The sequence below is a fragment of the Pristiophorus japonicus genome, chromosome 2 (assembly GCF_044704955.1).
Source record: "Pristiophorus japonicus isolate sPriJap1 chromosome 2, sPriJap1.hap1, whole genome shotgun sequence".
NCBI lineage: Eukaryota > Metazoa > Chordata > Chondrichthyes > Pristiophoridae > Pristiophorus > Pristiophorus japonicus.
In genome coordinates this window covers 130,522,185-130,535,013 of record NC_091978.1, presented here as the reverse complement: position 1 = coordinate 130,535,013, position 12,829 = coordinate 130,522,185, and the positions used below count along the sequence as shown (strand labels likewise).

General features: G+C 42.6%; 1 protein-coding gene across 3 annotated transcripts in view; it reads left to right on the top strand.

Annotated features, from left to right (window-relative positions):
• Nucleotides 1-12,829, top strand: part of LOC139232264 (trifunctional nucleotide phosphoesterase protein YfkN-like) — a 118,471-nt gene that overhangs the window by 56,267 nt on the left and 49,375 nt on the right. For all 3 annotated transcript variants that reach the window (XM_070862562.1, XM_070862563.1, XM_070862564.1), the window contains 2 exons: nucleotides 6,310-6,893; nucleotides 12,032-12,179. In XM_070862562.1, the coding sequence (XP_070718663.1) occupies nucleotides 6,310-6,893; nucleotides 12,032-12,179 (732 nt within the window). The remainder of the gene's footprint in view (nucleotides 1-6,309; nucleotides 6,894-12,031; nucleotides 12,180-12,829) is intronic.

The window sequence follows — 12,829 nt, the reverse complement described above, 5'->3', positions numbered from 1 at the left end:
ATATTGCAGTGTGGGTTGGCCCGTGCTGCCCCTGGGCCCTCTGTTATTCTGGGTCCCATACCCTCATTTGCCGCATCTCCACTACAACCTTCCTGCTCCTCCACTGTACCAGGGTCCCGCCGATGTTCCAGCCCACGCTCTAACCGGCGACCTGGGCCTTGATGACGTCACCCAGTCGCCCACCACAAAGTCGTCGCACACTTGGGACGACTCGTGCTGGAAGCTGTAGTGGCATGTTCCAGCTGTTTATCATCCCAACCTGCGGCGATGTCCTCTCGCAGGTCGGGGTGGCCCTCGATGTTGCAGGGGCCCGGCGCTCCAGCTCTTTATCCTCCTGACCTGCAGTTGTGTCCTCTTCTCAAGTCGGGATGGCCCACGATGTTGCATAAGTCACCTGGCGAATGCAGCAACGTGTAGCGTGCTGCAAGATGGAGCATACGTCCCCCACTGATGCCTGAAAGGAGCCAGAGGCATAGAAGGCAAGTGCCACAGTCACATTCACCTCGATGGGCAGTGCAGTCCTGTTGCCACTGGTAGGCTGAAGGTCTGCCTGTATGAGCTGGCATATCTCTGTGACCACCTCTTTTCGGAAGCGCAGCTTTCTAATGCAGTGCCTCAGAGAGCTGGAGGTATGAGCGATGTTCCCTGTAAACTTGTGGGAGTGTAAGGCCTCCTCCCCATATGTCTGCGACCTCTTTGATTACGTTACAAATGATCATCAATAAGCCGCCTTCCAGCTCGAAGCCGTATGAATATAGCAGCCAGGATTACTGGCTCCCGACCTAGCATAGCCCCAATCTTTTAAAATGTCCTTAAATGTCCTTTATAAAACAAACTAGAAATTCACAAACTTCACAATCAAAAATATGCAGTAACGTAGCGTTCTCCTTTTAATCACTCTCAACTGTGACTTTCTCCTCTATTTTCAAGATGGCGCCTGATGCATCCTGGGTCCAACTTTTTTTTCTTGGCGGATTCTCGGGCGGATGCTAAATTAGGCGAAATGCTCGAAAGTTCCGCCCGTGGCGCTAGCGAAGCAATGCACGACGATTTACATCATTCAAACGTTCAAAACAGCGGCGGGGCACTAAGTTTTAGCGCTGCCGCAAAACGATTGGCGAAAATTCCGCCTGGGAACAAATTCTTGTTCGCCTCATTTCACGCCCCCCAAAAATAATTTTTGTGCTCTTCCAAGGCGCTAAATGGGGTGCAAATGAGCCGAAAATGCAGCCCAGTAAGTTCCTCTAACTTATTTTTACATTCCCATGTACCCTCTTCCTCCACTGTGAAAATATTGTACTGCAGCACAGCCCTATGAAATGGTGTCATGAGCCATGGGAACAGTGGATATTTCTCATCACCCAGCAGTCATCCTGCCCCACTTATCCTTGCTATTGAAATGGAGCTGTGCTATTGAACTAGCAAAGTATAAATGTATCTCTCAGCATACATGGAGTTAAGGTACAGATCAGTCATGATCTAATTGAATGGCAGAACATGCTGGAGGGGCTGAATGGTCTACTCCTGTTCCTATAGTCTTAAATATACACTAGGATAAAAATTAAGCTAGCCAATGTGCTGCTTAGTGAAAGGTTCCAGTGTTTGGTTCGGTCTGGGGGTTCCCTGCAGGATGGTCCAAGCACCTAACTCACACCAAGTCCCGTTTGCCCATTCTTGTTTTCAAATCTCTCCATGACTTCACCCCTCCCAATCTCTGTAACCTCCTCCAGCCCTACAACTATCCAACATCTCTGCGCTCCTCTTGCGCATCCCTGATTTTCTTCACTCTATCTGTGGCAGCCGTGCCTTCAGCTGCCTGGGCCATAAGGTCTGAAATTACCTCCCTAAATCTCTCCGTCTCTCTACCTCTCCTTTAAGATGCTCCTTAAAACCTATCTCTTTGACCAAGCATTTGGTTACCTGTCCTAATACCTGCTTATGTGGCTCGGTGTCAAATTTTGTTTGATAATCACTCTTGTGAAGCGCCTTGAGAGGTTTTACAACTAGGTGCTATATAAATACAGTTGTTGTTTTGCAAATTGTGGTAGCATAATGTGTACATCGGAACATTTTTATCCGGAAGGGAGTGATGGCAAATGTCCCGGAGGATTCCAGAGAGATTAACGATGATACTCTGATGCCCAAGACTAGGCATGTGCAGAACATGATGCATGCCTAGTGACCAGTGCTGCTGGACAACTGAGATCCAACCTCATTTGGGATACATTTACAGATGCCTAGACCAAGGATTTTCTGAGCGCTTAGCCATTTATAGGTCAATCTCCTGTCAGTAACTTGTATGTGGTCAGAGTTCCTTGCTCATCACAGCTAGCCATCACATTATGGGCCCAAGTTTCCACAGGATTAAAAAACGGGTGCCCCTCCGAGCTAGGCACCCGTTTTTCGCGCCTAAAACGGCGCCAGAAAAAAAACGCGCTATTCTCGAGCGCTTTGCAGCTCCTTGTCTGTTTGGCGCGGCGCCCAGGGGGGCGGAGCCTACACTCGCGCCGATTTTGTAAGTGGGAGGGTACTATTTAAATTAGTTTTTTTCCTGCCGGCAACGGTGCGCATTGGAGCGTTCGCGCATATAGTGTGAAAAAAAAACATTGGCACTCGGCCATTTTTATAGTTCTTTGTAGCTGTTTAATTTTTGAACATTTTTTAATAAAATCACATTGCCATCAGCACTGAGGCTTCCCTTCTCACTGTCTCCTTCCCGTCCCTCCCCTGCGCGGCAACAAACGGCTGTCTCCTTCCCCTCCCTCCCCTGCGCGGCAACAAGCCGCTGTCTCCTTCCCGTCCCTCCCCTGCGCGGCAACAAACGGCTGTCTCCTTCCCCTCCCTCCCCTGCGCGGCAACAAGCCGCTGTCTCCTTCCCCTCCCTCCCCTGCGTGGCAACAAATGGCAGTTTCCTTCGAACGATGGCTGAAGCACTTTCAGACAGGTAGGAAGATGGTTTATTTAATCTTTTCTTTGCTTATAAATGTTTATTCAGGTTGGATTTATTTGTATAATATTTGTAGAAGTATAAATAAGGATTGATTGTAGAATTTAATGAGTTCCCTTCCCCCCCCCCCCCCCCCCACCTCGTTCTGGACGCCTAATTTGTAACCTGCGCCTGATTTTTTAAATGTGTAGAACAGGTTTTTTCAGTTCTACAAAAATCTTCACTTGCTCCATTCTACTTTAGTTTGGAGTACGTTTTCACTGTGGAAACTTTGAAATCAGGCGTCAGTGGCCGGACACGCCCCCTTTTGAAGAAAAAATTCTGTTCTAAAGTAGAACTGTTCTACCTCACTAGAACTGCAGAAAAAAAAATGTGGAGAATTGCGATTTCTAAGATAGTCCGTTCTCCACCAGTTGCTCCTAAAAATCAGGCGCAAATCATGTGGAAACTTGGGCCCTATAACTGACCTTTAACATCTGAATCATATCCATTACCCATTGTCCTACAAGATAATCAAACACCAAGCAGTCAATGCATCAATAATTCTAATGATTTATTACAACTATTCACAAAAACATTACTTGCACATCCTCATGACTCCATAACATTTTCTTTGTTCTATACTTCGAAGTGCCACCTGAGAGATGGAGATTTAAGAGAGATGGCTGTTCTAAGCTACTATGAGTCTCCTGGGCTGGAAGTAACCCTGTTGTCAGGACCCCTGAGTTCTGGGATGGACATAGGATAGATTGAAACTTTGTTATGGGCTCTATTGTAAAATAACAACTTGCATTTATATAACGCCTTTAATGTAATAAAACGTCCCAAGGCACTTCACAGAAGTGATTATGCTCTTGCAGAATGGAACACTTATGCTTGGAGCTGTTGGAGCGTTCTTCTGTGCTAATGCAGTGAGGGAAAGCAGCCTTGTCCGCATGCACACAGGCCACTGCACTAGTATTGGGAACTGAACGTTGGTTTCCCCAGATCAGCAGGAGAACTTGTAGAATGATCCTTAAATCCCTGAGCGAGAGTAAACCAAATACCCTCTAGACCTTGAGATGCTGGACTGTATATTATTTAATCCAGTTGCTAGAGATCCCTGAATGGTCTGCCAAGGCCTGCAGTCCTTCATTCAGTGCCTGTGCATTGAATTGACTGGTTTGCCTGGAACTCTTGTGGAGTTTTCAGATATTCCTGAAGCTGACATTTTTTTCCAAGGTGCACTGCAATAGTGAGAAATCCTCACATGTTGACGCACAGCAGGGCAGTGGACACCACCACTGACCCAGCCATCTGTTGCTCATCTTGGAAGCAGCTACACAGAACATGCATTTGTATTTGCTCTGAGAACATCCGTCTTTACATAACTAGAGATCATTATCCACGTAGAGGAGCCAGGGATTGACATTTCTTAAACCTTTTCAGTTAATTTAGGCCACAAATTTGTTTTGGCCAATTTTATACCTGTTACTGCTGCTCATGCTCTCACCACCAGTGCTGCCCTCCTATCTCCTCCCCTACCACTTCCTCCTCACAGCTCTCATTGCTATCGCCCTCCCTCCCACCCCATGTAAAACATGCCTGGGGCACTGCATGGCAGAAGAAACATGAGTGGTTGTTTTCTCTCTCTCCTTTTGCACCTAAACATGCCTGCCTGCCAACCCCATGCTGAGCACCCTTGCCTTTTTCCACAAATGCCATTGCTGACCCTCCCACAACCCCATTCCCACTGTCCCTACACCTCAGCACCACTGTTCCAATACTTCCACACCCAGGGGACCCCAGATTGCTTCCGCCTCTACCATCCCAGTGTTCCCACACTCCCATCGCTAATATGACTCCGCTTCTATCCCTACCTAGCCACAGACCCCTCGCCACTCCCTGGTATGGCTGCATGCAATACCTGCAGCCAACCACCCACTTACCTGCATCTCCTGCATCTTGGAATGTCTTGGCTGACATCTTCCTCTGTATCCTATGCTTATATAAAAGAAGGCAGACAAACTTGTATTTTATATAGTGCCTTTAATGACCTCAAGACATTTCAAAATACTTTCGAAGTATAGTTACTGTTGTAATGTAAGAAAAATTGAGTGATTAAAATTAACTACATACTTAAGCCTATATAAAGGACAATTTTTAAAAATTTCAAATGAGACCATACTCAAGAATTAATTAGTAAATGTCACCGATAATACTATTGTGTAATAAAAATGCGATTTGACTTCTTCAGTCACTATAAAATATATACCTTGACTCTCACTGAGCAATAAGTCTTGTATCTGCCATACTTTAGACATTACACTCCAATTGGTCAATCAAGAGAGTATGAGAAAAAGCAGGTAATTTCATACTAGGTTTTTTTCTGACCTTGGAAAAACAGCTGCCAATCTATGGAAGTATTCCGCAGCAATTGGCGTCTAATTGATCTTGGGATTGCTTTATTTAAGTGTTTAAGAGGACAGACCAAATTATACACAGCTCTGTGTTAGCAATTAAACATCATAACATTGCTCCAGACTACCCATGAACAATGCCATGGATATTAATGCCCCATATAATGTAATGGACAGAGTAAATTTCTACGTTTCGGTTATTTATTGGTTGAGTTTCATTGGTGCAAATGTCCATTTGAAGTGCGTCAATAGTCCTGCTGACAACTTAAGGCAATTAGGTGGGATCAAATTTTAAATAAAGCTATATAGTGTTGCAATTACTTCACATAGGTAGATGACTTTTTGTCGTCATTTTATCATTCACAGACTGAATCACTCACGTTTCTTCTGCCATGCAATGCAAATTTACATAAGAACATAAGAAATAGGAGCAGGAGTAGGCCATTCGGCCCTTCGAGCTTGCTCCGCCATTCAATAAGATCATGGCTGATCTTCTACCTCTACTCCATTTTCCCACACTATCCTCATATCCCTTGATTCCCTTATCAAAATATCACCCAAAAATCTATTGATCTAAGTTTTGATTGGTTAAAGAGAGTAAATGGCTATTTTAGAATATTTTTAGGAACAGGAAAAGAGCATTAGACCAGAACAAACATATTCAAATCTGTTGATAACCAACTGAAAGCATGTAAAATAAATTCAATCTAATTTCAAACTAAGCTTCATTTTCTTCTGCAAATGTTTGTTTGAAATTAGCCTCAACAAAATTCTTCAATCTAATGACTATCCTTGACTACAGTTTTTATTTGCCTTGCATATAATTCCCCTCGTATTGTTTATAACATTTCAGATTTTTATATCGAGTTATGGTATTTTCTCTGAATTATTGAAGCTAATGCTCTTTTAATAGATCTGAGTAGCTGTCAATACCAAAAATGCATCAGTACATTTTGTTTACAGGAAATCATGAATTTGACTTTGGAGTTGACCTTTTGGAAGAGATTATATCAGAGATGAATTTCCCTTGGTTGCTCAGCAATGTGTATGATTTATTTACTTCTGAGCCACTGGGACATGGCATAGAAAGCAGGATAATGGAATGGAATGGTATGAAAATTGGCTTGATGGGCTTAGTGGAGGAAGAATGGATTGATACTTTACCAACAATTGATAAGTCGAGTGTGAACTTTATTGATTATGTCGTCGTTGCTGACCAACTTTCTCAAGATCTTCGAGCCAAAGGTGCAGAACTTCTAATTGCTTTGACACACATGAAATGGTGTAATGATATTAGACTTGCAAGGAACGCTGATGGATTGGACCTGATTCTAGGAGGCCACGATCATGACTATGGCACCAAAGTGGTTAATGGGACTCTTATCGTCAAAAGTGGATCAGATTTCAGAAGCCTAACTAAAATCGACATTGCAAGAACTATTGAGAATAGTTATAAGTACACCACACAGAAGATAGACATTACAAAAGATTTGGAGGAAGATGCCCTTGTGAACAACATTGTCCAAGAGTTTACTTTTAATCTGGAGGTATGTTGGCACAGTTAATTATTTTAATATATTTTCATCCTATCTGTGCGTCTAAACAACAAAGATGGTTGGTGGAACATATTTCACTCTTATGGCATACATAACTTATAACTACCTTTGTTGATGTTCAGTTAATGAGTCAATGTTAACTGGTATTACAAAACACTGGTGAAAAACATCTGCATTCTAAACTACAAAGTGAAAGTAGTATTTTACCAGGCATAAATGGGAACAGTAAAGAAAAATCTCTATTGTGGTGATAATATTGATGCAAATTATGATGCCAAGAAAAATCTATGTAATTAAAAGGAAGTTTGTGTTTTTTTTACACAAAGCATGTGTATGGTACAAGAGGAAATGTAGGATGGATAGAAAGTTGGTAGAGTGATGGGAAGCAAAAGGTTAGTATTAATGGTTTTCTTGGATTGGAGAAGGCTTAGAATTGGAGTGGGGTGTACCCTAGGGGTCAGTGCTGGGTCCTCTTGTTCTTGAAAGATGCATGTAGATTTATATCTGTACATTATTAATAATCTTGTGTAGAGTATATACTTCCGATCCACAAACCTTGATGTCCATTGTCAGAATTTTTGGTGAATTACTGACTTGTTTCATGAGTTGGTGCAAATTATTTTTAAACACTTTTGAACCTCTGTTTATGTAGCTTCAGGATCTTATGGACAGCTGCTCTGTTAGTAGTACTTGTCTCGACTTGGAAGATCAGTGAGATCCAGGTACACCGAGTGAGTGGTTCTTAGGCTTTTTTTTACATAAGAACATAAGAATTAGGAGCAGGAATAGCCTATACCGCCCCTCATGCCTGCTCTGCCATTCAGTAACATCATGGCTGATCTTCACCCTCAACACTTTACCTGCCTGATCTCCATATCCCTTGATTCCCCTAGAGTCCAAAAATCTATCTATCTCAGCCTTGAATATACTCAATGATTCAACATCCCCAGTTCTTTGGAATAGAGAATTCCAAAGATTCACAACCCTCTGAGTGAAGAAAATCCTCCTCATTTCAGTCTTAAATGGCTGACCCTTAATTCTGAGACTATGCCCCCTAGTTCTAGACTCTTCAGCTAGGGGGAAATAGCCTGTCAGCATCTACACTGTCAATCTCCCTCAGAATCTTATATGTTTCACCTCTTAGTCTTCTAAACTCTAGCGAATATAGGCCTAGTCTACTTAATCTCTCCTCATAGGACAAGCCTCTCATCCCAAGGATCAATCTAGTGAACCTTTGTTGCACTGTCTCTAAAGCAAGTATATCCTTCCTCAGATAAGGAGACCAAAACTATGCACAGAACTCCAGGTGTGGTCTCACCAAAGTCCTGTACAATTGTAGCAAGACTTCCTTACTCTTTACTCCAAGCCCCTTGCAATAAAGGCCAACATGCCATTTGCCTTCCCAATTCCTTGCTGTGCCTGCTTGCTAACTTTCGTGTACGAGGACACCTAAATCTCTCTAAACACCAACATTTAATACAAAAGCAAAATATTGTAGATAATGAAAATCTGAAATAACAACAGAAAATGCTGGATTACTCAGCAGTTTCAAACGTTAACTGTTCTTATGTTCTTATAAAACTTTTTGCATCAAAGAGTGCGCATGTATCTGCTACCATTTTAAAAATAGATAAGAAAATAGCTAATTAAGCATATGCTACATTATCATCTAATAAGTAGGAATGATTTTGAGTAATTAAATAGGCATTCCACTAGATTTAGATCAACTTCATGGGCCAATGTTAAAATGTTCTTGCAACAACTCCTATACTTTTGTTAAATATTATTGTTTCAGCCAATTAGCTGAGGGTGACCTCTTCTCTACAGAAGAACGTAAGACATAAGAACTAGGAGCAGGAGTGGACCATTTGGCCCCTCGGGCCTGCACTGCCATTTAATAAGATCATGGCTAATCTGATCATGGTCTCAGCTCCACTTCCCTGCCCGCTCCCCATAACCCTTTATTCCTTTATCGCTCAAAAATCTGTCTATCTCCGCCTTAAATATATTCAATGGCCCAGCCTCTACAGCTCTCTGGGGCAGAGAATTTCACAGATTTACAACCCTCAGAGAAGAAATTGCTTCTCATCTCAGTTTAAAATGGGCGGCCCCTTATTCTGAGGCTATGCCCCCAAGTTCTAGTTTCCCTTTTGAGTGAAAATATATTCTCTGCATCCACCTTGTCGAGACCTTCATTATCTTATATGTTTCGATAAGATCAACTCTCCTTCTGAACTCCAATGAGTACAGGCCCAACCTACTCAACCTATCTTCATAAGTTAACCCCCTCATCTCTGGAATCAACCTAGTGAACCTTCTCTGAACTGCCTCCAATGCAAGTATATCCTTCCTTAAATACAGAGACCAAAACTGAACTCAGTTCTCTAGGTGTGGCCTCGCCAATATCCTGTACAGTTGTAGCAAGACTTCTCTGCTTTTATACTCCATCCCCCTTGCAATAAAGGCCAACATTCCATTTGCCTCCCTGATTACTTGCTGTACCTGCATACTAACCCTTTGTGTTTCATGCACAAGGACCCCCAGGTCCCTCTACTGCAGCATTTCACTTAGCCTGTCTATATCCCTTTGCAGATTTTCTGTGTCCTCCTCATAATTTGCTTTCTCGCCCATCTTTGTATCATCAGCAAACTTGGCTACATTACACTCGGCCCTTTCATCCAAGTCATTAATATAGATTGTAAATAGTTGAGGTCCCAGCACTGGTCCCTGCAGCACCCCACCAGTTACTGTTTGCCAACCGGAAAATTACCCATTTATCCCAACTCTCTGCTTTCTGTTAGTTAGCCAATCCTCTATCCATGCTAATATATTGCCCCCAACCCCGTGAACTTTTATCTTGTGCAGTAACCTTTTATGTAGCACCTTATCGAATACCTTCTGGAAATCCAAATACATCACATCCACTGGTTCCCCCTTATCCACCCTGCTCATTACATCCTCAAAGAACTCCAGAAAATTTGCCAAACATGATTTCCCTTTCATAAAACCATGCTGACTCTGCTTGACTGAATTATGCTTTTCCAAATATCCGACTACTGCTTCCTTAATAATGGACTTCAGCATTTTCCCAATGACAGATGTTAGGCTAACTGGTCTACAGTTTTCTGCTTTCTGTCTGTCTTTTTTTAAATAGGGGTGTTACATTTGCGGTTTTTCAATCCGCTGGGACCTCCCCAGAATCCAAGGAATTTTGGTAGATTACAACAAATGCATCCACTATCTCTGCAGCCACTTCTTTTAAGACCCTAGGATGCAAGCCATCAGGTCCAGGGGACTTGTCCACCTTTAGTCCCATTATTTTACTGAGTACTACTTGTTTAGTGATGGTGATGGTTTTTAGTTCCTCCCTCCCTATAGCCCCTTGATTATCCACTATTGGGATGTTTTTAGTGTCTTCTACAGTGAAGACCGATACAAAATATTTGTTCAATGTCTCTGCCATTTCCCTGTTCCCCATTATTAATGCCCCAGGCTCATCCTCGAAGCAACCAACATTTACTTTCGCCACTCTTTTCCTTTTTATGTACCTGTAGAAACTCTTACTATCTGTTTTTATATTTTGTGCTAGTTTACTTTCATAATCTATCTTTCTCCTCTCATTTTTTTAGTCGTCTTTGCTGGCTTTTAAAAATTTCCCAATCCTCTGGCCTCCCACTAGTCTTGACCACTTCGTATGCCCTTGTTTTCAATTTGATACCATCCTTTATTTCCGTAGTTATCCATGGATAGTTATCCCTTCTGGGTGGATCGCGGTGTCATGCCAGCGATTGCGGGAGTCGGCAGTGAGGAAGGACTTCAATTTGTTCATGCCGAAGTTCTGCGCATGTGCCACCCGGTGGCCGGGAATGGTTCCAGACGAGGGGTGGTTCTGGATAAGGGAGTTCTGGATAAGGGAGGTTCAATCTGTACCAGATCTAAGACAGCTTGTTCCCTGGTTGGTACTGTTCAAGGAAACCATCCCGGATACATTCTGTGAACTCTTCCTCAAGGATATCCTGGCCAATTTGCTTTGCGCAATCAATATGAAGGTTAAAATCGCCCATGATTATTGCCGTTCCTTTTTTACAAGCTTCCATTATTTCTTGATTTATACTTCTCGTCCAACAGTATGGCTACTGTTAGGGGGCCAAGAGACTACACCCACCAGCGACTTTTTCCCATTATTCCTTATCTCCACCCAAACTGATTCAACATCTTGATCTTCTGAGTCATGATCATTTCTCACTAATGCACTGATCTCATCCTTTATTAACAGTGCTACCCCACCTCCTTTTCCTTTCTGTCTGTCCTTCCGAATTGTCAAATACCCATTACTATTTAGTTCCTAGACTTATTTAGACTTTAGTAGGTTTTTTCTGGACAAATAGAACCTCCTTGCAGTATGTGGAGAATGCAATGGTGAAGAAGAATGTTTTATAGGTTGAACGTCCGAAACCCGGAAACCTCAGGACCGAGGCAGTTCCGGATTTTGGAACGACTGTGCCTGGGTCGGGCAGCCGAGGTAAGGGGGCGAGGTTGGCCCGATGAGGTGGGGGGGGGAGGGGGGGGGGTGGAGCCGAGACGAAGTCGGGCCGGGGCGAGGTAGGGCCACGGATCGGTCCAGAATCCGGAATATTCAGGATTACGGAACTCCGGATTTTGGAGCTGCACCTGTATTACCTAACTGGAAAGGTTGTTTTTGAGTGGAAGATTTCTTGAAAGGGAATGTGGAATTCTAAAACAGCATTTACGAAATTAAATAACTATTGTTTTGACATCATAAATTGTTTTTAATCGCTAGGGTCTCAAAGCTCTTGATAAACCTGTCTCGAAGCTACAAATTGTTAGATAGTTTGTGGAGCTTTTTGCAATTGCTGCCATCTTACTGGTAGAAAGCTCTTTGATTCAATTAAGGGTCATTTGTCTTTGAGGGTGCCTCAGGGGCATCTCTGAAAAAAGGTTTGTACTAATTTACAGTTATTTGAATTAGTGGACATATATTATGAATATGAACTGAGATTTGTTTTGATGTAAGAGTAGTTGCCAAATTCCTAGAGTATTAACCATAAATACAATGAACTGTGATGTCTTAATTTGTCACAAATGCTTGTTCTTTTTTATCTGTACAGCACCTATTAGGAGAAGTTCTATGTCAGATAGAGGTAGAACTGGATGGTCGTTTTACTACAGTAAGAAAATCAGAAAGCAGTCTAGGGAATCTTGTTACCAATGCCATGCTTGAAGCTACTCGTGCTGATGTGGCATTGCTTAATTCAGGTATATTTTTCCCAATTTATCCTTGTTTAGAATAATATAGTAGAAACTATCTAAGATAATTTCCAATAAGAACAAATCTCGCTTAAGGTTAGATTTAAAAACTCAGCTCGGCATGGTTGGTAGAATGATTACAACAGAAGGAGTCCATTCAGCCCTTCGAGCCCGTACCGGCTCTCTACAAGAGTACTTCAGCTAGTCGCACTCCCCCGCCCTTTCTCTGTAGCCTTGCCATTTTTATTCCTTCAGGTACTTATCCAATTCTCTTTTGAAAGCCACGATTGAATTTGCCTGCACCACCCTTTCTAGATCCTAACCACTCGCTGCATTAAAAAATGTTTTTCCTCGTCACGTTTGGTTCTTCTGCCAATCACCTTAAATCTGTGTCCGCTGGTTCTCGACCCTTCAGCCAATAAGAACAGTTTCTCTCTATCTACTCTGTCTAGACCCCTCATGATTTTGAACACCTCTATCAGATCTCCTCTCGACCTTCTCTACTCTAAGGAGAACAACTCCAGCTACTCCAGTCTATCCATGTAACTGAAGTCCTTCATCCCTGGAACCGTTCTTGTAAATATTTTTTGCACCCTCTCTTAAGGCCTTCACATCCTAACTAAAATGCAGTGCCCAGAGTTGGACACAGTGTTTTTGAG